This window comes from Peromyscus maniculatus, chromosome 11 (assembly GCF_049852395.1).
Source record: "Peromyscus maniculatus bairdii isolate BWxNUB_F1_BW_parent chromosome 11, HU_Pman_BW_mat_3.1, whole genome shotgun sequence".
NCBI classification, from domain to species: Eukaryota; Metazoa; Chordata; class Mammalia; order Rodentia; family Cricetidae; genus Peromyscus; species Peromyscus maniculatus.
This window is the reverse complement of record NC_134862.1, coordinates 97787549-97812778: the sequence shown is the minus strand read 5'-3', so window position 1 is coordinate 97812778 and position 25230 is coordinate 97787549. Positions and strand designations below refer to the sequence as shown.

General features: G+C 45.3%; 1 protein-coding gene across 1 annotated transcript in view; it reads right to left on the bottom strand.

Moving 5' to 3' along the window:
* LOC102928770 (usherin) overlaps positions 1 to 25230 on the bottom strand; it is a 418898-nt gene that overhangs the window by 18483 nt on the left and 375185 nt on the right. The window contains exons 44-47 of the mRNA XM_076548181.1: positions 11277 to 11483; positions 8874 to 9112; positions 7385 to 7593; positions 1877 to 2053 (exon numbers count right to left, since the gene is read on the bottom strand). Of these exons, the coding sequence (XP_076404296.1) occupies positions 1877 to 2053; positions 7385 to 7593; positions 8874 to 9112; positions 11277 to 11483 (832 nt within the window). The remainder of the gene's footprint in view (positions 1 to 1876; positions 2054 to 7384; positions 7594 to 8873; positions 9113 to 11276; positions 11484 to 25230) is intronic.

Genomic DNA, 25230 nt, shown 5'->3' with positions numbered 1-25230 from the left:
TAGATGTCAACGGTCCTGCAAAGGCCAACGGCATCTCGGTGGTAACTGTTTCCTGAGCAATGCTGCTGTGAGGGAGAGGGACCCGGAAGAGGCTCTGCCATGGCCTCTTGCCATGTGCTCTCACACCACAGGTCCAAAGCTGTGGACCAGCAGATAACAGGTGAGAACCATTTATGAACCAGAATAAATATCTTCTTTTTATAAGTGTCTTAGGCATTTGTTATAGCAAGGAGAAGTTATCTAAGATGCAAATTTCTGATTCAAAGTCGATCAGCAAAGAGCCGCTGTGTAATGGCAGCGTGTCTGTAAGGGTGGAGGGAAAGATCAGAGCTTCCACCAGAGTGGCAGAGCAGCATCACGTCAGAGGAGTCAAGGATTACGAAGGAGGCAGTCTTGCTCTGCATTTGGTCTACGCCTTTCCCTGGACAGGGGAGCTCAGAAGGAAACTTGGGAATCACATGATCCAAATTCCTGTTTCAGTTGCCAGGACCCTGTGCCTCTTTCAAGGTCACACAGATGGTCTGAGGCTTGCTCAGGTAGAACCCAGATCCGCCAACTGTCAGGCCATCTTCCCTCTGCAGCAAGCTGCCCAGGTGGCCAGGAGCTGTGACAGTGTGTGTGGCTCACTCAGGGTGAAACTTGGTATCTATAAATGCAAATGGGAGTCGTCCTTCAGCTTAAACAGGCCCTTCAAGGACCCAAACACTCCTGGGTTGATTTACTATATAAATCCAATGTACTTTTCAAACGATTCTGTATCCACTGGCCCTGTGACCCTACAGGTTACCTGAAAATCTGAAGCACCTTGTGGAGCCTTTCTTATTTCAATTGAAAGTCAAGACAAAGAAATAGGAGATGCTGCTGGAGAGGGCGATGGGGTACAGTCCTAGAAGAAAGAGGAGGTTCTTGTAGGGACTGATCCTGTGAGGCCTGGGGAGCCCCTCACTCAGGGACTTAGGGCTGGAGATGGTCATTGGGTGTTCTGGTAACTTTTTTTTCTTTTTTTGAGACAGGGTTTCTCTGTGTAGATTTGCACCTTTCCTGGAACTCACTTGGTAGCCCAGGCTGGCCTCGAACTCACAGAGATCCGCCTGGCTCTGCCTCCCAAGTGCTGGGATTAAAGGCGTGTGCTACCACCACCCGGCATCTGGTAACTTTTTTATTACTTTGACAAACATCATGACCAAAAGCAACCTGGGGAGGGAAGGGTTTATTTGGTTTATACTTCTAGGTTACACTCCATCACTGAGGAACGTGAGAGCAGGAACTGAGGCAGAACTGGGGTAGAATATTGCTTGCTGGCTTGTTCCCTCTGGCTTGCTGAGCAGTCTTTCAGATACAGCTTGGGCCCCCATGCCTAGGGATGGCACCATCCACATGCCATTTGCCCCTACATCAAGAAAATCAAGCAACCAAGAAAATGCCTCACAGACATGCCTACAGGCCGAGCTGATGGAGGCAATTCTTGCAATGAGGTTCCCTCTTCCCAGATGACACTAGAGTGTGTCAAGTTGAAGGTGAAAACTAACTATCATACGGATGGTGGTGCTGTTTGCAAGAGAGGCTACAAAAAGGAAACCCCTGAGTTCTCAGTACGTTCACCGATTTAGCTTATTGCTGTTTGTCTTGTGAACTGAACCTGCCCACTGGCCTCCTTCCTTCCTGCAGCCCCTTAACTCACCTGGAGACAACACTGGAAGTATCTAGTAACAAACAGGAAGGAGACACATATTTACTCTGGGCTGTAAGAGTTCTGCAACCAGGGGCCACATAAATCAAGGAACGTGGATGACAAGCCTCCTTGGGTCACCTTTCTGGTTTAAGATAAAGCTGGGGACCATAGCACCTGACACAGAGCAGAAAGTCAGTTACTAACTTTTGTCTTCTGTCCTTGGTATGTAGACGGTGGTGTCCAGGCCACTGTATACCTGCTGTCCTCCATCGGTGACCACGTACTCCTTTAACTGGCCGTTCAGGAGGAAAGTGCCGCTCCAGTCTACACATACCGTGGATTCATTGCTGTTCACCGAGAACGGGACTTGGTAGTGAGGCACTGTGGGGAGGAAAGCACAGCTCCTAGAGACGGGGACTTGTGGATGGATGCACAGGGAGCTTTTAGAAGAATGTGAACCACGGTAGATGAAATCAGCCAACCAACCAACCAAACAGAAACAACAATGCGTTGCTAGAAACCCATTCAAAATAATAAACTGATGTGAGAGGCAAGAAGACAGCCAATCAGAACATGTGTGAAATGCGCTCTCAGCTGCTTTGTGCTGGTTCCAAAAATCAATGGAGAGCGCTGTTTTATAAATAAAACTATTAACACACAATGGGTTTGCTTAGCAACATAACCTGGGGCTCATATTTTGCAGTATTTCCCCTTCTTTTAACGGATAAAGTGTCCTTAACACTATTAACTACAGTACATAGCTATTTTTCATATCAAATCAATATTTATTGCTATGAAGCCCCAAGGACTAGATGAAGTTAATTTTTTTTTTCACCAAACCAAACTGCTTAGATGCTGAATTATGTCCTTTTGGCACCCATTTATTTTTAAAGCTTTTTCTGGAACTGTTAGTTTGTTTTCTAAGATAGTTAAAAGGCCTTGCAAGCAGCAATCCAAGCATAATAATTCATTGCCCTGACTAATCAATCAATAGCCGGGTACATTAGTATATAATCAGACCCAGCTCTCCTAAGTATTATGTCAGCTCTAGAAGCAACTTGGTGTGCATATAACAGGTGTGTTCTCTTCTCCCTTTTAAGTTCCTTACTACAACAAAACAGGAAACCCTCACTGCAGCTCATCTTCAATGTAAACTTGTTGAAGAAACAAATGGAGTCATTAACGTATCACCTTTCAGGGTGGAAGAGATCTCCTTCAGGAGACCTTGTTTTCTCCAAAATAATCAAGATATTTCTAAAGCATTAAGATTCACATATATCCTGCTGGCTGTTAGGAGAGGAAGGGTGCGGATACATTGGCTACATTACCGATGAGAGGCATTATAGCAAAGTAAGCGGTAATTGCATTTTGTAATATATGGTTTGAATTCTAAAGACACAGTGTTGCAGGGTATATGTTTACACTGTGAACCCCAAGTGTGCATTTGAGTTAATTAAATAAAATCAACCCTTGGGTCAAGAGGCAGATCCAGCAACTAGTTGACAGAATGTAATCATAGAGAGTCAGAGGGAGTCCAGTGAACAGAGACACGCACAGGAAGTAAAGGGGAGGGACTTGGAGTGTGGCAATCTTTCTGGTTTGGAGTGATGGAAGATATACTCTCTTTCTGAGATGCCGGCAAAGAGGGAAGGTCAGCTAGTTGCTCCTCAACCTCTCTGAACTAGCAGGTTTTCACCCCAGCCTCTGACTCCCGAGTCTTTATTGGTAAACAGAATGATAGAGATTTAGTTAAAAACTGCATTTGGTGGCAGCGGCAGGAGGCAGATCTGGTCAGATGTAGAAGTCCCATGGGGCCCCTGCCTGAGAAGTGGGTAGTTACTGGCTGAAACAGCAGTAGATTGAGGTGCAGCCGCTGTGCCATCAGAAAAACAAAACAAAACAAAACCAAACAAAACAAAACCATTTTGGTGCCCCATGTGGGCCTGTCAGTCAAGTTAGCCATGACTAGGAATTAAACTCTCTGAACTTGATTACATTTACAGGGCAATAGATGCTAAAATTCTTGGCATTTTTCTTATGATATTTTACGGTTGTCCATCCACCTAGGGTTCTTTGTCCTATTGTAGCAGAATGATAGATTATGTAATGATCATCCCCTCCCATCCCCTCTCATCTGTGTGTTGAGTGCTGCCAGGCTGTCACTTGGAACCGGCAGTGGTGGGAGCGCGGACACCGGCGGTGGGAGCGCGGACGACACCATGGGAGTAGTGGGCAAGCACATTTTTCTCTCGGCAGGACTGGCTGTTGTTCATCTGCACCATTCTGCTCTCTACTGGAGGGCGGTCCAGGCAGAGGCTGGATGTGCTCCCCAAGCCCTTGGGTGAGCATGAATGTGCTCTTATCCCTACACAAGTGCCCACACTATTTAAAATTATATTCTAGTTTGGACTCTCTGGTCCATGTTTTCTTCCAATGTACATGATGAGTTATAGGTAGCACATTAGAGTTTAGAGAGCCACATTTTAGTCATCTCTTGCATGTTTTCGTATCAATGGACTCAGTATTGAATTGAGAGGACCTCTCTTCTTAGTGTTGGTCTAGTATCTAGTTACTTCTTCCCTGGGAAAGAATGACAGGAAGCCAAGTAAGCAAGTGGGGGAGACTGGGTATTTTATTCACTTTGTTATTTTTAGTACAAAAGCAAAATATCTACACTTCATGACTAAAAAGAATTGGTTGTAACCTCCAGCCCTCGTCTAGAAGCTCCTTGGCTTTCTGGCCAATACTGACAGTGAATGGAAATATTCAACATAGTTGCTTCACGGGCATATCATAAAGGACTATAAATATAGAGTTGTCGAAGTGTGCTTTGATTATCATATGCACAGCAGGAACCTAAATGTTGTCCATAGTAAATGAGAAACGATATTCTGGGGGCGTCGAAGGCACCTTGCCCAGGACGGGAGCTGAGAAGGTGAGGGTCAGGGAATGAAGAGATTTAAGAATGGTTTGGGTAGGAAGTGACCCTCTGCTGATCATCCTTCATTTGGGGTTGCAGTCTTGAAGTGGATGAACCCCTGCTGAAGAGGGGAGAGGGACAAGGAAGGACTTGAGCAAAAGGAAGAGAGAATGAAGTGGAAAGGCTTTGAGCCAGGTTTACAACTGAGATAAGAAAACCAGCTAATACGGATATCCCCAGGGGCAGGGGGGACTAGGGGATGCTTGTCAGGAAAACCAGAATTGCATTGAACATTGCTGACTAGTCAATGAAGGTGACCTGGGGTGAACCATGTAGCCTGTAGTCATCAATATGGAGGTCAAGGACAAACTGAGGAAGAGGTTTCCATCCAGCAGTGGGGAAGTAGACGTGTATGGGGGGGGGGCGGGGGAGAAACAGGGATGGCTTCTGTAGACTGCACTTTGGAAAAGCTTTGTGGTACCAGGGGAGGGAGTGGAGTTTATGAGCACCCGGGGAGAAGCAGCTGTACAGCCAGGTGGACTCAGAGAAGACCAGGGTATGTATGGTCCTCAGGCTCAGGCTGAGGCAGGTAACAGTCAGATGCAGGCATGCATCCGTCTTGGATGAGACGTAGAACAAACCACTGACTGGTAACTTCTCCCAGCCCCTGCAAAGAGTTAGCAGAGGAGGTCAGATCTGGCTGTGGGTATGTGCAGGGCAAGGCTGGGGAGCACGTTAAGGCTTGCATGAATTAGGCCAGAGAGGAGGAAGTTCAAGTGACCTGGGAACAGGAATTCTGGGAGGTGGGCAGCTGAGCATGGCGGTGATGCCCTCGGAGCATCCCACTTACTGCATATGGGCTCTGCCCTGTCACTTAGGTCTTGCTCAGGGTCATTTAGGTCTTGCTCAGGGGCAGGTCAACTTGGGGTCTAGGTCCAGCAGCTTCAGGTCATGTGAATGTCCCCTGGGATTCTAGAACACAATCCGCAGACCCTGAAATTGCTGAAGGTTTTTAACTGATAAAGTTTTTAAATGACAGAAGAAATACAAATCAAATAATTTCATGTATAAAAAGCCAAGTATGAAAATTTCAATTATACTATGATTTTAGACACAATAAAACACTAAGTAGAGAAGAATGAAGTTGATTAAGTCAACTATTGACAGCTGTTGCCTCTAAGTGGTGAGATTACAGGTAGGACTGGCTTCCTGTTTGTGTGATCTTGTGGGTACACAGGCCTTGCATGGAGGAGTCCTGGCTTTAGCCTAATGCTATGTTCTTGATTTATTGGAATTATTGATTAAGTTTTGAACCAGAAACTCTATTCTCTTTCCTTATTGCACCCCACAGATTATATTTCTGGTTCTGATAACTATTTATTTTATTCCTTTTCGTAATTTTCATTTGTGTGTGCATGTGTGGAGAGTTGCACATTTGTTTGGGTGTACGTATGTGCATGTCAGGCAAGCAGAGGTTAACAGTGGTAGTCTGTCTCAGGCTCTGTTCCCCTGTTTTTTAAGACAAAAATTCTCACTGACTTGGAGCTCACCAAGTAGTCATGGCTGGCTGCCAGCAACCCTCAGAAACCACCCATGCACCTCCCCAGTGCTGGGATGAAGAGTGTGTGCCTCCACGCCCAGGCTTTTCCATGTGGGTTCTGGAGACCCGCCTGAGGGCCTCAGACTTTCTGTGACTGAGCTCTCTCCCCAGCCCTCATTTTCATTTTTTAGATTTTATATATATATATAATAGGAATGAAGTAGGGGGATGGAGAGCTGGCTCAGTGGTTAAGAGAACTGGTTGCTCTTCCAGAGGACCCAGATTTAACTCCCAGCACCCACATGGCACCTTACAACTGTCTGTAACTCTAGTTCCAGGGGATCTGGCATCCTCACACAGACATATATGCAGGTAAAACGGCAATGCACATAAAATAAAAATAAATTATTAAAAAATAGGTGCTGTGGGATGTTCTGTATGGCAAATGTGTTGCTCTGATTGGTTAATAAATAAAACACTGATTGGCCAGTGGCTAGGCAGGAAGTATAGGTGGGACTAACAGAGAGGAGAAAAGAAAGAACAGGAAGGCAAAAGGGAGACACTGCCAGCCGCCACCATGACAAGAAGCATGTGAAGACGCCGGTAAGCCACGAGCCATGTGGCAAGGTATAGATTTATGGAAATGGATTAATTTAAGGTATAAGAACAGTTAGCAAGAAGCCTGCCACGGCCATACAGTTTGTAAGCAATATAAGTCTCTGTGTTTACTTGGTTGGGTCTGAGCAGCTGTGGGACTGGCAGGTAAGAGAGATTTGTCCTGACTGTGGGCAAGGCAGGAAAACTCTAGCTACAAATAGGAATGAAGCTATTTTATAAAAATCTAGTTAAGTGGTTAACAGTTCATTGCATGTCCATTTCAGCACTGATTGCTCTTTTGCTCTTGACATGCCATATCTCACTGCTTTGGGGAAGTGCATGGAGGAAGGAAGGGAGGGGAAGGATCCTTGAGAAGTGGCTTCAACAGGTATGGTGGCACACACCTGTAAGCCCAGAATTTGGGAGACAGAGCCAGGAAATTTAAGCTTGAGACCAGCTTAATCTACATAGTAAGTTCCAGGCCAGCCTGGACTGCCCACTTGCCCTGGACCTTTATCCTCCTAAATACCATGGAGCTTTTCTACATGATGTCGCAGTGGCAGTCCATGCAACCGAACCCAGGCCTCACAGTCCCACTGGCTTTCCCGTTCATATATAATATCCCCTGTGCCAGGAATCACCCATGAGTACTCACTTTCCTTCTTGGTGCTGAAGCTGGTCCACCCAGAAGCTGTGCTGCCCGCCTCATTGTGGGCCACCACTTGTACCCTGTAGGTAGTGTAAGGCTGCAGCCCCACCAGGCTGGCTCTGTGCCCAGGGCCCCGGTACTCGGTCTCTGTGTGGCTGGGAGGGCAGGGTGGGGCTGGATCAGGAGGACAAGGCCGCTGCAGCTGCAGTTCATAGCTGGAAAGAAGGCAGTGGGAAAGAAGACAGGCAGTGGATCTGTTTACATGTCACTTTCCCGTCTTTTTTCTTGATTGAGTTTTGATTTTTCAAAACAGAGTTTCGCTGTGTAACTTTGGAGCCTGTCCTGGAACTTGGTCTGTAGACCAGGCTGGCCTCGATCTCTGTCACTTTTCAAAGTTGCTTATATATTTTGGGGAGAAGACATTTTGCGAACTCTCTAAAAATTCCATTTCAGGGAACTGCTTCCAGAGACCCTGCATTGATACTGCAGGGAATGAAAAGTGAAGTTACATAGAAGATGAGTGGAGATGCCTCATGTACAGGTGTGGACAGCCACCCAGAAGGCATCTGAGTGTGGGTGTGTGGTACATATGCACATGCAGGTGTAGACACATCTGTGTGCAGACCAGAGGATTAAGCTTTATTTTTTATGTGTATGGGTGTTATGTCTGCATGTATGCCTGCATACCATATGCATGTAGTGCCTGCAGAGGCCAGAAGAGGGCGTAAGAACCATGGAAACTGGAGTTACAAATGATTGTGAACTATCATGCGGGTGTTGGGAATTGAACCCAGGTCTTCAGAGAGTAGCCAGTGCTCTTCACTGCTGAGCCACCTCTCCAGCCCCATCTCCACCTTAATTTTTTGAGACAAGGTCTCTCAATGGCCTGGAGTTGCCAAGGAGATTAGGTTGACTGTCCAGGGAGCCCCAGGGCTCTAATTACCTCTGCCACCTTAGCATTGGAGTATCTAAGGGTGTGGGTTTCTATATGGGTTCTGGGGATCAAACATGGGGTCCCATACTTGCATGGCAAGCATTCTGCCAATTGAGCCACTTCTCCAGCCTCAATGAGTAGTCGTTTCCATTGATGAAGAATAAAGGAAATTCCCTTTCCTCCTGATTACTCTGAATGAAGATTGTTTTTTGAGATACTGACCCTCCTGACTTTTTAACTTAGGACAGGGCAATTCCCAGCTAACCACAGGATCTCTCTTGCTCCAGCTGAGGTCAGCAGAGCCCATGGTTCCAGAGAACCCCCACGGGAGGGTCTCCTTTTAGTGACCGCAGACAATGCATTGTCTCTCTTGCTTCCAGACCTTTCATTGCTCATTTTGCTCTCAGCTGGTTTTACGGCTCAAACACTTTTCAAGTAACACAACTGCTCAAATGGATGTTTTGTTCTGTGTGCATCTATTTTGTAAGCATTTGGGGACTGCTGGCTGGTCACATGCCTCTGTACCATGTCTCTTTTGGCTCACTCATCGGTTCCACTGACCTGTGAATGACACCATTAGGGAGCCGAGGGGGTGTCCACTGGAGGGAGGCCATCCTTGAGCCCAGTGTCTGGAGCTGAGGTGGAGACAGCCCTGAGGGTGGGGCAGGGCGGGTCCTCAGCTTGGCTGTTGGCCCTCTGCTGCAGCAATTGAAACAGGTGCAGGCCTCAACCCCGACGGCATACGTGGTGAAGGGTCTCAGGTCATGAAGGGTCTGCTGAGTGGCCATGCCTTCAGACAGCTGCAGGAGAGAGGAGCAGATGAGACAGTGTCACAGGTCAGAGATGGTGTGCCTCCTTCTCTGAGAGGAACTCCACACTAGGTACTCTGGGAGAAGCCACGAGGCACTCAGCAGAGTGGGAACTCTTAAAATGGCCAATCCCCTTGGAGAGGTGTTTACAATATGAGTCTGGTAAAAGTTAGATACAACAGGAAAGAGGTAACAAGGTAGAATCTCTCTTCCCTAACCTTAGGAATGTACTAGAAAATGGATCCAAATACACAAAATATGGGCTGAATTCAATGACTTTCAGAAAGACTCCTTTACAACACAATGAACCAAAAACTTCATAATCCGTATTTGAATTAGGTTTTTACCACTAAATTTCACATTCTGCTGCAATAACTTGCATGGAACTTATGCATCTAAACTGCCCTGGCACCCATGTCAGGGGCAGGTGCAAACATGTTTGGGCGGGTGCAAACATGTTTGTTTGCAGCGTCCCTTCCTCGAGGAGGGCTGTTTTTGCAATACCCCTTGTCTCTGTAGGACGACAAACTCCTGATTTCTGTGGAGCAAACTTTGGACGCCATTTGGAAAAGACACGTTAGAAGTAGAAATTCTTTTCCACATAGACATAAGTAACACAATTAAGGAGCTACCTGTTATTTTTTAAAATGCATACAATGCACTCCAAATAGAAATTATTTGGGTTTATTAATATTATCATTTTATAAGCATGGATAATCAAGGGCTGATTGTATTTACATCATCTATATTTATTGAATACGAAGCCCTGTAGAAAATATGCTAATATTCCTTTAGCATTCACTAGGAGCCTTGCCTGCATGTGAGTCTTCTTTGGGAATTGTGTTTCAACACTGGGTATGCTGGCCTCAGAGGATTTCTCCACACTTGCCCAAATCGTTCCCTAAATTGGTCTAAATAATTCATGATATAATACTGGGCTCTGCACAATCTCTCTATAAGCTTATGTGAACAAAATCTCCACCTACTCATGAGCCACAAAGGAGAGACCCAAGCCATGCCACAGAGGCAAGAGACAAGAGTAGAGACGAGGTGGCTCAGTCTGTCACCTGCACAGTGTAGGTGACAGCTTAGCAGTGGTTCCTAGCTGTAAGGAACATTACATATTCGTCTGTCCCGTCAAATGCTGACAATTTTCTGTTTATGACAGGGAATTAAAATATTTGTATCTTCCTTACTTTGTAAAACCTTTATGTAAATATTTTCATGCCCCCTGCCCAGAAAAACTTTCATTTACTACCCCTGCCCCATTCTGTGAATTTCAGGGACTTAAGCAGCATATCCTTTCTAGTTCCCTTTCATTTCCTTTAAAACTAGCCAATCTCAAAACACTCTAAGGTCAGACTCCAGCCAATGGGGAAAGACACAGCCACCACCGTATAAGAATAAACACCAAATAAACTTCCTGTCCGTGTCCCAGTGTGCTTCCTAGCTGGGTTTGGGTCTTGGTGCCCCCTTTTTACAAAAGCAATCCCCTCGCCAAGCTACTTTGGCCTTATTGCTGTGTTCCAATTTACAACACTAATGCCATTCTTTCTTTGTTTCCGGCATGGCTTCCCTCTCAACAGGCATGGTTACAACCCGCTGTAATAAGATTCCACCATGCTCTTGTCTGTCCCCTGACTTTCCTCAAATGTGTTAACGACAGCTGTGGAGACAGCTGTGCCCAGTGGTTCTGCCTCTTCTGAGCAGGTGGAACTTTCTTGAATTCACCTTCACCAACAGAGACTGGATCTTCCTTTTGTTAGAGATCTGTGTGTGTCAAAACTGAGGTTCCCGGAACATTCTTTGCTTCATCTTTTCTTTTTCATATTAACATTTACTCCTCATCATGTATACATGCCACCATTGTTCAAGTACCTGGCCTCTTTTTTTCTAAGTTAAATTAATTTGTATATGTGTAAATTCTTAGGTTTCTCACGTCTCTGGAATCTTCAGTACCACCCCTGCCCCTTGTCCCAGTTCAGATGTTTTCTCTTTCCTAAAAGCTCAGTCTTTCAGAAGGACCTTCTGTTGACCATAGGGCAATGAGAGTACACGCAGAAGAGAGGATGCAGGAGGGCAGAGCCAGGGCACAGAGGCAGTGGCTTTTAGGAAGAGCCCTGCTAAGTGTTAGCTCTTTGCACTGTGTGCTCACCACAACGTGGGTCCTGCTGGAGTTGGAGAACAGCCGGTAGAGGTTGATGTTCCCATTGGGTCTCTCGGGTGTGCTGATGTTGACCACCGCTTGGGTGGAGGAGACAGTGTGGAATGTGGGCGCTTTGAGACCTTCTGGTGGGGCTGGTCCAGTTCTACACCGAGTCCAGTTACTTGGGGCTTTTCCTGCAGAATTCACTGCCCATACCTTCAAAAAGAATCAACAAGACCAATCAAAACCAAGGTACCCTCACACTGGAAAAGAATATCAGGCGTGGGCTTAGAAGTACACACCTTTAATCCTAGCACCCGGGGATCAGAGGCAGGTAGATCTCTGTGAGTTCAAGGCCAGTCTGGTCTACAGAGTGAGTTCCAGACCAACCAGGGCTAGAGCGTCTCAATAAAAAGTAAAAATAGATAAAAAAAAAAAATCAGCTACCAAACCAGCCGAAAACAATAGACTAGGATGAATTTTGATCTTTCAACTTTGTAATTGTGAAGGATCACAGGACAAGAAGGGAGCACAGGTAGACTGCAGCTGGCTGAAATGCGCCCCTCTGCCTCTGTGGGGCAGCGGAGTGGTTTCTTCATCAGGTCCTTCAGACTGGATGGATCCCCAGACTCCATAAAACTCAGCAATTCTTAAACACTGTCTCCATTAAATCTGCATGAAAATCAAATTTCCTTTCATCAAGGAGGGGATAAACATATGGGGAGATGTATAATCTTATTTATCAAGAACCATTTGTATAATTAAACACGAATATCCTAAAAGGTCGCCTTGGGTCGCCATTTGCATGAGTAAGTAATTTGTAGAATGTCAGGTACAATAGACCAGGTGGATGGATGTGTGAGCATATAGGGTTAAATTAGGCCCAATAACAGCCGAGCACACAGTGATCAATCAGAATGATAGATGGCAATGGCAACACAAGAAGACTGTGTCTCCACGTGGTATTCCTCACTCAGCTCTCAGGTGCAACTGCAACTTTGGGGAATTTTTTTTCTCGTTGGTTATCTCTTACTGTTTATTAAAAAATAAATTTCCATGGACCTTTAAAGACAAGTGTGGAAGCTTGCTTGAGTTTGTATGGACTCTCTCCAGGTGTGCAGGATCGGGAGGCAGGGCTGAATGTTTAAAAACAAGCTATGTTGGAAAAGAGCTGGGACACTCTGAAGTGAGAGTTCCGTCCTGTTTGTTCTTGCATCAGTACACCTTCTGGAGAAGAAACACCTCGGCAGGCTTTTAACAGCGAGGCCAAGTCCTATCAGTGTTTGTGTTTCTTTTGGGGCAGATGCCTTTGTGAGAGCAAACTTCTGAGGGTGAGCTGCTGTCAAATGTAAATCTCCAGCCCCTTGCCAATAGGGTTGCCAGCAGCGGCCTTTTCAAAAGAGAAAGCCAACCTGCTTCCCGGTGGAACCAGCTCTTTAAAGAGTGCACCGTCTCTCCTGATTTGCATATAGTCACATTTTTTACAAACTGTTTTTTTTTTCAAAGCACTTTAAAATATTTTATGTTGTGTATGTGTGTGTACCACAAATGGTTTTGTAGGTGAGGGCTAAAATTGTACCCTTTCTGGTAAGCCAAGCTTTGGGTTCTGCAGGTTGTGGTTATGTGTAAATAAGATACCAAGGGTCTGAAGGTCGAGATTAGGTCAGGTTCCTCAATGTGCAAGGGTGGAAGACACGTTGAGTGAATTGTCTCAGCTGAGCAGGGTCCCTGATGGACTGGGGAGTGAGGAACAGGAGACCGTCTCCATGATACCGGGGTGTCTGCAAGCTAGTGTCCACATCGGAGTACCACCCAAGCTGCTCTTGTGCCCTCTGGAGAGGCCAAGGTCAGTCTTACAGGGGGTAGGATACTAGGTTATCGATGAAGAGATCAGATGTCGAGTCCCAAGAGGGAGGGTGCCTGGCTCAGGGACCTGGAGACAAGCAGCTTTAACTACAGCCTTCCAGGGATGGAATGGAGGGGACTTTCACAGTGACAAGATTTGAAAAGACAACATTCTAGGAAAGATGTAAAATAGAGTACAAAGGTCAATATCAGATTCCCTGCCAGGAACCGGCTCTTGGCAATTTACAGGCATGCTGATATTAATCAGGGTCACGAGAAGGAAGCCTGTGGAAGGTGGTTTGATATCAGAGAAATCCAACAAATAAGTACTGAGTGCCTCTTCAGACAGCTGCCGCGAGGGTGGGGAGCTGTGGAGAGATGCACTAAAGGGAGGTCCCTAAAGGAAGTACAGGGGACAGTCCAGCCCAGGGCTGAGAGCATTCACTTCTCTTCCTTGAGTATTAAATTTTAAAGTTAAAACACAAGTGAGCTTCATTATGGCGTGTGCATACCTATATGTTATTACTTTTTGTTTTGATCTGTGCGTTTCCACCCACTGCCCTTCCCTGCCCTCCTTTCTTCTCGCTGGGCTCCTGACTCCCTCCATCTCACACGTACTCCATCACTCCCTTGTTCTCCCTCCCATCGTTCTCTAGGATCTCTTCGTGTCCGATTAGGGTCCTTATTCTACTTCCCTGTTTCTACAAGTACACACACGTAAACACACGTACACACAAGTATACTCATACACGCATGCACACACAAAGTCTAGATTCCACATATGAGGACAACATGCACTATTTGCCTTTCTGAGTCCGACTCATTTTGCTTAACACAATGATGTTCTGCTATGTCCATTTTCCTGCAGACATCGTAATTTCTTTCCTCTAGATAGCTGAATAACATTCCAGTGTATATGGACCACATTTTCTTTGTCCATTTATCTACTGATGGACATCTAGGCTAATTCCATACACAGGCTACTGTGAGCAGTATAGCAGGAATCCTGGCTGTGAAAGTAACTCTGTGGATATTTATTGGCTCAGAGTCCTTTGGGTATGTGACCAGAAGTGGCTCATCATGCTCCATGTCAATGCAGCGTGGGATTGGGAGGCTGCTTCTGGAGTTAGCACTAGTCTTCATGTCTTCCTGTGCCGAAGGATTTGATCAGGTGCAGTCTTATTTAAAAGATGTGATATAGTCTAATAATTTTATTATTTTTAATTGTACATGTCTATTTGTCAGTGTGTAGATATGTGCACATGACTGCAGCTTCCTGAGGAGGCCAGAAGAGGGCACCACCTGCCCTGGAGCTGGAGTTGGAGGTAGCCATGAGCTTCCCTGTGTGGATGCTGGGAGCCAAACTCAGGTTGTCTTTCCAGTGCTCAGTCCATTGTATTTGAAAACAAGTGGGCCTCAGTGTATAGGCTTTAGTGTATTTGGGAATATTATCTTCTAAAATATAGATGATATAAAATCCTTGTCCTAGCAGGGAATGTACGTAGGACCTAGTATTCTCTCTTGTCTTTGACAAGAGACCTTCATACACATTGCTCTTTTTCCCCTAGACTTCCTTTTTAGTATTCAATCAATTTGAGATCAAAATAGCATTCATATAAATCAACATGCTTATGCAAAGCAGGATCAGCCTATTTACATGAGCTACAGTGAAAATGAAAATGGTTACAGTGAGGAGAAAGCTGACAGATGCTGAAGCATGGTGGGTCTCACAGGCAGGAAAGGTACCTATGTGTGTCATACCAAAGACCGAAAGAAAAAGACAGAGACTCTCTGTGATGGTGGCTTTTCTCGGTCTCTGTGCTCTGCCCCCCTTCCCCCTTCCCCCTTCCATGCCCACTACCTGTTAAAAAAAAGTCTATATCAAAAATTCATTATCATTTTTATCTGTGCCCAGCTAAGCAAGGCATGGACTGAAGTATGTTCTGGGTTCATAATTAAAATATTAACCCATATTATGTCTATGGTTTCTTTTTAGAAATAATTACCGAATTTGGTAACATTTGACAGGGTAGCATTATGGCTTGGATTAAGTGTCCACCAGAAGTTCACTGTTGAAGGCTTGTCTCCCACACACCCATCCTCACAGGTGGCAGCTTTGGGAAGTGGCTGGATCAACTCACTTAGGGATTTGGAACTTAATGGGATATTGGAAAGTTTTGGAGTTGAGACCTAGCCAGAAGAAAGTGGTCACTGGGGCGTGTCATTGAGGGTCCATTTTGTCCTGGTCCCTTGCCACTCCCTCTCTTAGTTGGGGCTGTCATGAGGTGAGCAGCTTGCTCCACTGTGGTCTCCTCACCACAGTGCTGTGTTTTCCCACAGGCCCAGAAACAATGGAACTCAGTGGTCATGGCCTGGGACCTCTGAAACAGCCAAAGGAAATATCCCCTCCTTGAGTTAACTCAACCATTTGTTGTAGTGGCAGGAAGCTCATTGACATGGACAGAAGAAGGTGGAGAAAATATGGACAGGAAATGTCGAATAGTGTATTAGTGTGATTTTTGCTTTTCATCCTAGGAGACAAATTTAGGACCTCATGCATGCTAGGTAGACATTCCACTACAGAACTGCATTCTCCAGTTCCCGGCCTTTGAATTTTAACAGATCAATATAAAAACCAGAAATCAAGTACCTTCTGAACAGACATGGAGTTGCCTACTGTGAATTCTATGATCAAGAGAGGGGGAAAAAGCTGTACACCCAGGGCATCTCCTAAACGTACTTGCCCAATAAACAAACTGAGGATGGTTAAAAAGGCTCCTTATTTACATTTGATAACACTTTACATGTGTGCATGTAGTTGAGACAGCACCACACATTACAATTCAGAACTTCTCAGTAGGGAACTGTTAAAAAGGTAAGAAAGTCAGGATGAATCATGTTAGGTTTTTTTTTTTTTTTTTTTTTTTTTTTTTGTTGTTGTTGTTTTGTTTTGATTTTTATGTTTCTGTTCTAACAATGGAAAGTGTTACAGTAAAGATGAAACTACAAATACTTTTAATAAATATAAAGTAACTGAAATGCTTAACCATGGATTCTGTGCTTGGCAGCCATCAGTACATTAAGAATGTCAGCTCGATTTACTACTGAGATATACACACATTGCTGTTTTCAGTGCAATATGTATTTAATCTAACTACTGATGGGTATCATCTTTTTGCTTGTTGTCCATTAAAAATATAAAGCTGTTCTTTAATTTACTCATTTCCCTCAAAGACTAATTACTGTGTCTTTCCTTAAATAATTTTAATTACATGAAGTGTGAACACCTGCCACTAAACTGCCACACCTGGACAGCTGTAGCAACTGTAAGTACTCTTTGGAGACAGAGATTGTCTTTGAGCAGAGTGTGTCAGGAGGGGATCCTGGACTGGGGTCTTCCACATCATTTTGGGTCCTTGCACCAGCATTCCTGTGAGACGACCCCAGAACTTGGGCTCTCAGCATGCTTCTAGCTGATTCTTGCATCTAATGTTCTTTGTAAAATAGTGTAGAACCAGGAACAGAAATCTAGGCACATCATGTTTCAATTTCTCTTCATAGAGTGTCTGCTGTGGAATAACCTTTTTGTGCACTATGAAGAAGTATCACTCTGGTTGGTACTAAAAAGCTGAGCAGCCAATAGCTAGGCAGGATTTCCAGGCACAGAGGACACTGGGAAAAGAAGGGCAGAGCCACATGGAGACCCAAAGGAAGCAGGAGAGAAGGGTGGACAGTATATAGATGAGGTAAACAAGCCTTGGGGTGGCACATAGATGAACAGAAAGGGTTCACTTAAGTTATAAGAGCTGGCTAAAAGCAAGCCTAAGCTAGCAGCTGAGCTTCAGTAATGAATACAAAGTTTCCGTGTCATTATTGGAAGGCAATGGTCCCGATATAAAAGTCCGATGACAATTGTCTGTTTAGAGTGTGTTTTGTCATCAGCACTACCTATAATCTTTGAAACAAACACAAATGTGTGTGTGTGTGTGTGTGTGTGTGTGTGTGTGTGTGTGTGTATACAAGTCCAAGGTAACATCAGGTGTCTTTGCCGATTACTCTCCACCTTATTTCTTGAGACAGGGCCCCTCATTTGGAGCTTGACTGGCCAGTGAGCCCCAGGAATCCTAATGCTTGCAACAGCACTAGGATCATTAGTCTGTGCTACTACTTTTGCTTATGTTTTACTAGAATCTAGGTTTGAACTCATGACCTCATGCTTGCATGGGATACACTTTGGTGACATTTTCTCACACATTTCCTTGTTGAGTGTCTGATTAAAAATATTCCGTGTGGGATGTCTGATTAAGCAGCATTTCGATGATTCTGAGGACAAGTTCATTTCATGTAGCAGTAAGAAAGAGACCTCATTGTTTATAAAAACCAAAGAATGAAAATACATTGTTAACAATTCACATCAGAAATTAAAAAAAAAAAAGAAAATACAACATGAGCAGCCATGCCAGTCATTAATCAGTGGAGTAAAGAGGTTGCATGTTAACAGGCAAACAATTAAATTATTTGTTTCCCAGGGGCATGGAATGTGATTGTTATCACACTCCCACAAGGGAGACGAATAGATATTAAAAGGGTCTTTCCAATACCTGTATTGGCTTGGGCCAACAGCTAATTCAATAGATTCGATCACAGTCTGCACTTCCTACATGGCTCCTGATTTATGGCTCTGGCGCTCCTTAGTCATCAGTCAGTGCAGTTTGCTCCCTGGCATTCATAAACTATGCCTCATAAATAAAAAGATACAATCAAGGAAATCCTATCGGTCCCTCTACAGTCTTGGAGTGTGTTCCCTTGGCACTCACGCTAATGCCTTTTTAAGGGGTAGCTTGCCATGGGTTTTGAATATGTTTGAATAGTAAAACACCAGAATGGGCTTTGCCAGGACTAGGTAGAGAGTCTCATGGCTCAAGAGAGAAAGCAATGAATCTGTGATTGCATGGCTATGGGACTGTTTTGTTTTGTGAATAGCCTGCAGGCTCCAGCCGGGCAGGACTACTTGTTGGAGGCCTTTGTGAAGCTTCCTGCTGCATTATCTGCCTGTCTGACTCTTTCACTATCAAATGGGCTTTGCCCAGCGCCTCTGTTTGCTGGATACCTTGCTGGATCTAGGGGAATCTTTCTGGTACAGAGTCCCTGCATTCCTGGCTCCTTTCACCCAAAACACTCTGGATCAGGCAAGAAGGAAGCATGACTTTAATTGAATTCTGGTACCCAGGGGAAGAATGGGATAGGAGGACATTGTTTTGTTTTTCTACTGGCACTTTTGGAATTCAGAGATACGAAGTTACTAAAGAACTTAGGAGACATTTCCTGGGTTAGAAACGGCTGTCTACTCTCTCTACCTGCCAAGGCCATTGCTGCACTGACTGGGCTGCTCCGTAGACGCAACTCAGACTCTGTTCTAAACTAGGAGGTGGGAGAACCAGCATAAATATAGTGGGAGACACTGAATCACCCTTAATTCACGCTGCGTAAGAATGAAGGTTTGGATTACTACTTGCTAAGGTTTTGCTGTCTGTTCTGCTTTGGAGGAAGCAGGAACTCGATATCATTTAGTTTTCAGAGGGAATGCACAGGGGGAGGAGGAAACCGGCTCCCTTCGCCCTTCATCTTGCTTGTTACATGTGCTATTAGGTGTGTGTGTCTGACCCATGCACCGCCCTGGGCCCCAAGAGTCAAATTGACCCAACACAAAACTGTAAGCATGCTGAAAGCATTGTGAGAGTTTTGTTGTTGTTTTTGTTGTAGCTAGATTATGTGGCTCTCCAGCATGAACTTTGTAGATGAGAGAATCAGGTTGTGATGTCAAGAGGTTTGTCATCCCCCTTGTAGTTAATCATTTCATCAAGGTATTTAATCATTCCAACAATGCCATGCAGTTGGGCATTAATACTGTCATTTCACAAGGGAACTGAAGTGTATAGAAGGATATGCAATTTGCTAAGTGTAGGGCATGCTCTCCAGTGGAAGTGTGTGATATGAGCCCAAACCCAGGACTCCTTCCTACTTGATGCTATGATAGTTAATTTCACCTCTCAGTTTTACAGGATCTAGAATGACCAGGGAAAGCAGCCTGAGTGAGGGGCTGTCCAGATTAGGCTGACCTCTGAGCATGCCTGTGAGAGATTACCTTGATAATGTTGAGGTGGGAAGACCCACCCTAAATGTGGGTGGCATCATCTCACCCCTGGGTTTTGGACTGAATCAAAAGAGGGGAAACACTATTGTTATATTGAAATTTGTTCATTAGATGGCATTTTCTAATTTTCCCTATTCTCAATTAAAATCTCTCAAAAAAGTGACCAAGTATAAGCAAAAGAAACATTGGAACAAGTCAATGGGTCCATCAGAGATAGAATCTTATTTCCGGTTCCTACTACAGAAAGAACTGGGCAGTTTCCTGGGTGTTTATGGCCATCTTAACCATCGGGTACATCAACAGACAGAGAAGTCAATGAAGGAGAAGGCCCACCCCTCTTCAGGGGCTGCAGTTGAGGGTGTTGGATTTAACAAAACCATGTTTGTTTCCACCTGTGGATTCGATGACTTCATTTAACTAGGGCATTTATTCAGAATTTGGTGGAACTACGCTATTGGCTTGATACAATCCACTGCAGTCTTCAGATTTTCTCAGTGGCTTTTCAGTCACCAGAGAGCGGCAGACAAAAGCCTGCTGGGTGCTCCTCACAGCCAGGAAGGATTCTACCAAGAAGGCAATGTCACATGTGGGCAAGCAATGGGGTATGCTCTCCGTCCCTTGTTCTTTTCCTCATCTCCCCATCTCCCCCTCCCTCCCCTCCTCCCCTCCCTTTCCTCTCTCCTGTGAGACATAAGGAACGGGGTAGGAATGCCTCCTCATCTCTCAGTGGCATGGGTTTTGGTCAAGCAGCTCTTGTATATGGAGCTGTGTCGTGTGTTGTGTGCAGAGGGCTGTCTGTCCAGAGTGGAACAAGTGTGGCCATAAGAACTTGAGGTGAACAGGTGGTTCTGAAGAAGCAGAGGCCTCCTCTGCTGGTGCACAGGGGTGTGAGGTAACCTCAGATCTCTTAAATGTCTATGTTTAGACTTAACGTTTATAGATACATTACACATGGGCTTCTTGGTCTTCATAGCCAGTTTCCTTCCAGTACCCTCAGGAAGTGTACTCAGGAGCTTGTGAAAGTTAAGGAAGTTCTCTGTCACTGAGGCACATCCTCAGTCCTTACTAACCAAACTTGAAGCTGTGGTGGAGGCCAATCTTGGTAACTGGGTGTGTGGTGTGAACATGGTAGGTAAACGTCAGGTGAATTGAAGACCATGATTAACACTGATTGTGAACTTGAAGGGAGTTAGGACCAACAAAGAAACAACTGTCTGAGTGTCCCTTCAAGGGACTATCGACATCGTTAGCTGAGCTGTGAAGACTGCTCTAAATGTGCATGGGGTTCCCTGAGCTGCCTGCCCTGGACCAGACCGAATAAAAAGGAGAAAGTGAGCTGAGTATCAGCACTCATCACCTTCTGCTGAGCTGAGTACCAGCACTCACTATCTTCTGCTGAACTGAGTATCAGCACTCATCACCTTCTGCTGAGCTGAGTACCAGCACTCACTATCTTCTGCTTAACTGAGTACCAGCACTCATCACCTGTTGAACTGAGTACCAGCACTCACTATCTTCTGCTTAACTGAGTACCAGCACTCATCACCTGCTTCTTGTCTGTAGATGAACAGCCACTAGTCCACCCCTGCTCCTGATGCCATGATCCCCCTGCCATGGTGGACTTGATTCCTTGGAATTATGAACCAATTAACTCTTTTCCTTAAGTTGCTTTGGTTTGATATTGTATTGCCTCAAGGAGGCAAATGACTACACAGAAGTCTTTGTTCTCCTGGTCATACCACAGAAGCAGGACTGAGGAGCCACGAGGGCAGCGACAGTTACCCATCTCCACCCCACTGAAGAAGTTTCTAGGGTGTTTAACGTGTTATTTCCAGCCATCACCCAACCACAGAAGGTTCAGTTTCACTTCAAGTGAAACATAAGTCCTATCTCTACCCGTGTTCAGGTGAGTGTGTAACTGTGTTCAGGTGAGTGTGTAACTGTGTTCAGGTGAGTGTGTAACTGTGTTCAGGTGTGTGTGTAACTGTGTTCAGGTGAGTGTGTAACTGTGTTCAGGTATGTATGTAACTGCATTCAGGTGAGTGTGTAACTGTGTTCAGGTATGTATGTAATTGCATTCAGGTGAGTGTGTAACTGTGTTCAGGTGAGTGTGTAACTGTGTTCAGGTGAGTGTGTAACTGTGTTCAGGTGAGTGTGTAACTTTCAAAGGCAATGTGAAAGACTGACAGTGATAGTAGTTTAAGAACAGAGTCCTGAGGGATGCCAAAGGCTCCCCTGGGAACGAAGTGATGAAAGCCAAATTGGATGTGGCCCGCAGCCCTGAGTCCCCTATCCTTGGGGATGTCTTGGGAGCCAAAGTTCCATCCATGCACTCAGGCTCTGTGTATCAGCACCACAGACAGGCTGAGCTAGACGATATCGATAAATCATTTAAGACCTTGAGCTGTGGGAGATGAGGTGGGGGAGCTCAGTTCTTGTGGGAGAAACTAAACAAACAGAAGGCTCCATGCTGGTCAGAAATACGTTAGTGAGATTAATACCTAATTAAACGCAAGTCCAAAGCCAAACAGAAAACATGCTTGATATGTTGCTGCTAAATGTGGTGCAGAAAATGCTTAGGAAAGGGGTCTGGTGTGGGGATGGCATCAGAAGGCTAGGAGCCAGCACAGAGAAGTTCAGTCAGACTCGGCGGTGGGGGTGGGGTCCTCAGCCTTGTGTGAGTGACCCCTTGACTGTTTCTCTGACGAGAGAAGTTGAGGACAAGGATGATGAACTGGAAGGAGCCCCCCATGCCGCCTTCAGGGCCACTTGTGTGCTTGATTAGAGATTGGTACAGTCTACTGCTGATTGAAGATTCACTGATACAGACCAGAGTTCTCTTCATCTGGCTCTACAGAAAGGCTGAGGGTGGAGCATGGGCCCAAGACCCAGGCATCCTACTAAGACATAATGCTATTCTCATAACACACCTGATTATTAAACAACAGAAAGGAAGCAAAATTAAATGTCACCCAAGGTTTGAAGTGTGTGTGTGTGTGTGTGTGTGTGTGTGTGTGTGTGTGTGTACATGTGGACAGGTGTAGGGGCAAGAGCTTCACCTCAGCTGTTTTTCTCCAACCACCTTCTACCTTCTTTTTGAGCCTTTGTGGTCTGGGGCTCCCCCAGTGAGCTGGTTTGGCTGACCAGTGAGTCCCAAGGATGCACCTGTCTCTGCCTCTGCTTCCTCAGTCCTTTGGTTACAAGTGTTCATGGCTATTCCTAGGTTTTCTTTTTAATGTGCATTCTGGGATTTGAACACAGGGCTTTGTGCTTACACTTACAGCTGAGCCATCTTTCCAGCCCACATTTTGTGACTCTAACCCTGCTTTATTTTGGAGAAGAGAGGTTGTAAGAGGTTGAAGAAACAGGTATCCACATCCTTCACAAGTGTCTTTGGTGTGGGGCTGTACTGTGCAATTTTTGCCTCAGACTGAAAGCGTTTCCCACACATGCCATACAGCCTTAATGGAGAAAGTGGACAATGGCTGAGGCATGCTCACAAAGAGAGCTTAACTTTCTCAGTTCTTAGGAAGACATGTGGTATAACCGGCTAAGTTTAGAGTGACAGGCTTAAGACTAAAGGGCAGTCCTCTTGCTTATTAAGGATGGAGGGTGATAATAATAATAACCATGATTATATTGGCTGAATTATATTCCAATGTATGGAATCTTGAGCACCTTCACTTTTGTGCTGATTTAGCTCCAAAGCAGGCCTATGTGTTGTACTGAGTGAAGCTATGTAGGGACAAGATAAGATGAGGGCAGGAAGGAGAGAGGGACCAAGTGGGGGAGGGACTGAGGGACTGAGGGACGGAGCAGAGAAAGAACAACAGCTCTTAGTCCTGCCTTGGCTTGCCAACGCCTGGTGTCTAGTCCTTCTCTTGCTGTTGAGAAATTCCTTTAGTCTCCTCCCCAGAGGAGCAGAGCAATTCCCTGGGGTTCAGTCTAGTTCAACCTGCTGCTCTGTTATTGGTTGTAACGCAGGCTTGATATCATATTGATGATATGGGTTTCCTCCAAGACACTAAGGACTCATAACCTGCAAGTGAAGTATATTTATTACTTATTTATACTTATACATTATGATGTTTTTATAATCTTGAAAATGAATTTATAAGTAAATAGGTTGGGTCATTTTAAGGACATCACTGCTGATAGGTCCATATGCTCATTTTGGTGAGGAGTAGTGTGTAGGAAGGAAGGATGAATGAAGTATGTAGGAAGTATCTTGAAGGAAGAAGGAGGAAGTAGGAAGGAGTAGCTATGAGTGAAGGAAGCCCTGAGGGGGTGAAATCTTGAGCGAACATATGTTATTGACATGTCATGGCTGTGTCAAGGACTCAAGGCCTCGGACTCACGGGAATTGGCAAAGTCTCTCCTCACAGTGGCCAGGCTCAGGCCAAGCCTCGCTCTGTTCAAGTGTGAGTGTTGCACTGATTGATCAGTGTGTACAAAACCAGCAACTGCCGCTTCCTCCTTCTCTTCCTGGATGTCTACAGCCTGAGAAACCCACACCCTTCCCGACCCTAGCCTTCTGTCTGTGTGTCTGTCTGCCTGTCCTTTCTTCATTTCCTCTGGGTTCCAGGACCCAAGCCAAGTGAGACAAATTGTACCTGACCATTCCTTTTTCTTCCTGAAGATGGTCCCACAGTCTCATTTGTATCAGCACAATTTAAAGCTAAACACTGTTGTTAAATGAAAGTCCTTTGGGTTGGGGCTTATCTTGTCAAGTTTCACAAGCTGTAGATTACATAGGTTTATCAAGAGAAGGTCAAATTAACAGAGGGTGCGGTGGTGCATGCCTTTAATCCTAGCGCTCTGCAGACAGAGGCAGGCAGATCTTGGTGAGTTCAAGTCCAGCCAGGGCTACAATAGCAGAGCCCTGTCTCAAAATAAATAAATAAATGAATAAATATAAATAAAAGGTAAAACTTGATGTGAATTTCTTCGTACTCTTATAGCTTACCCTTTCTAGAACTTGGGGCTGGAGAGAAGAACTACTTATAATGGGATGCTGTGTGCTAAATGAGCCCCTGAAAACCCACATGTTGAGCCTTGGTCTCAGTGTATTGGCATTTGGAGTTAGGTCTTAGTGATGAGTTCCTGCTGGATGGGGCCCTCACAGATGGGATTGGTGCTCTTCTGAGAGGAGACTGAACTCTCTCTCTGTGTCCCCTTTCTCCTGCCCTCTTCCTCTCCCTTTTCACCTGCATTGTGAGATATGACAAGAAGATGGCGTTTTACGAAGCAGAGTGGTCCCTCATCAGACATGGAAGCTATGGGCACCTGGGCCTTGGATTTCTAAATCTCCAGAACTATGAGCGATAAATATTCCCAGTATAAGCAGCATGGTCTGAGACATTCTGTTATAACAAGTGCAGACTGAGACTACCAGGGGAGGCATGAAGAAGCTAAATTGCTCAAATATCCAGAAGACTAGCTACCACTCTCTTGCCTTCCTGCTCTAGCTCATGGCTGGCACTTTGGTAGCTTTTAATCCATCTGCCTTTGGTGGGGACCCATAGTATCAGACAGAGGTTTTAATCCATCTGCCTTTGGTGGGGACCCATAGTATCAGACTGAGGTTTTAATCCATCTGCCTTTGGTGGGGACTGTAAGAATCCCCTCTGTGTTCCCTCCATCCTCTTCTTGGGGAACAATGTTGGTTGATTAGAAAGTAGCAGCTTCCAGCATGCCCTGGCTCCCTCAGCCCTAGCCCCAAGACCAGACCTTCACATCAGTGAGTCAGCAAATCTCCTGCAAGGCCAAGCTGTAACTAACTCCTCAGTCACCCAGTCACCAGGCACCAGAAGCCCACGGAGCCTCTGAGTGTGTGTAGGTGCTTACTGCAAAAATCTGTCAATGTGGGGAAGTTTCAGGAGAGCTAATTAAGTCCCTGTCAGCACGAGTCAGTGAAAGGGAGCCCTGGCAGGCCCCAGCAACTCCGTGGTGAGTCATTGCCTT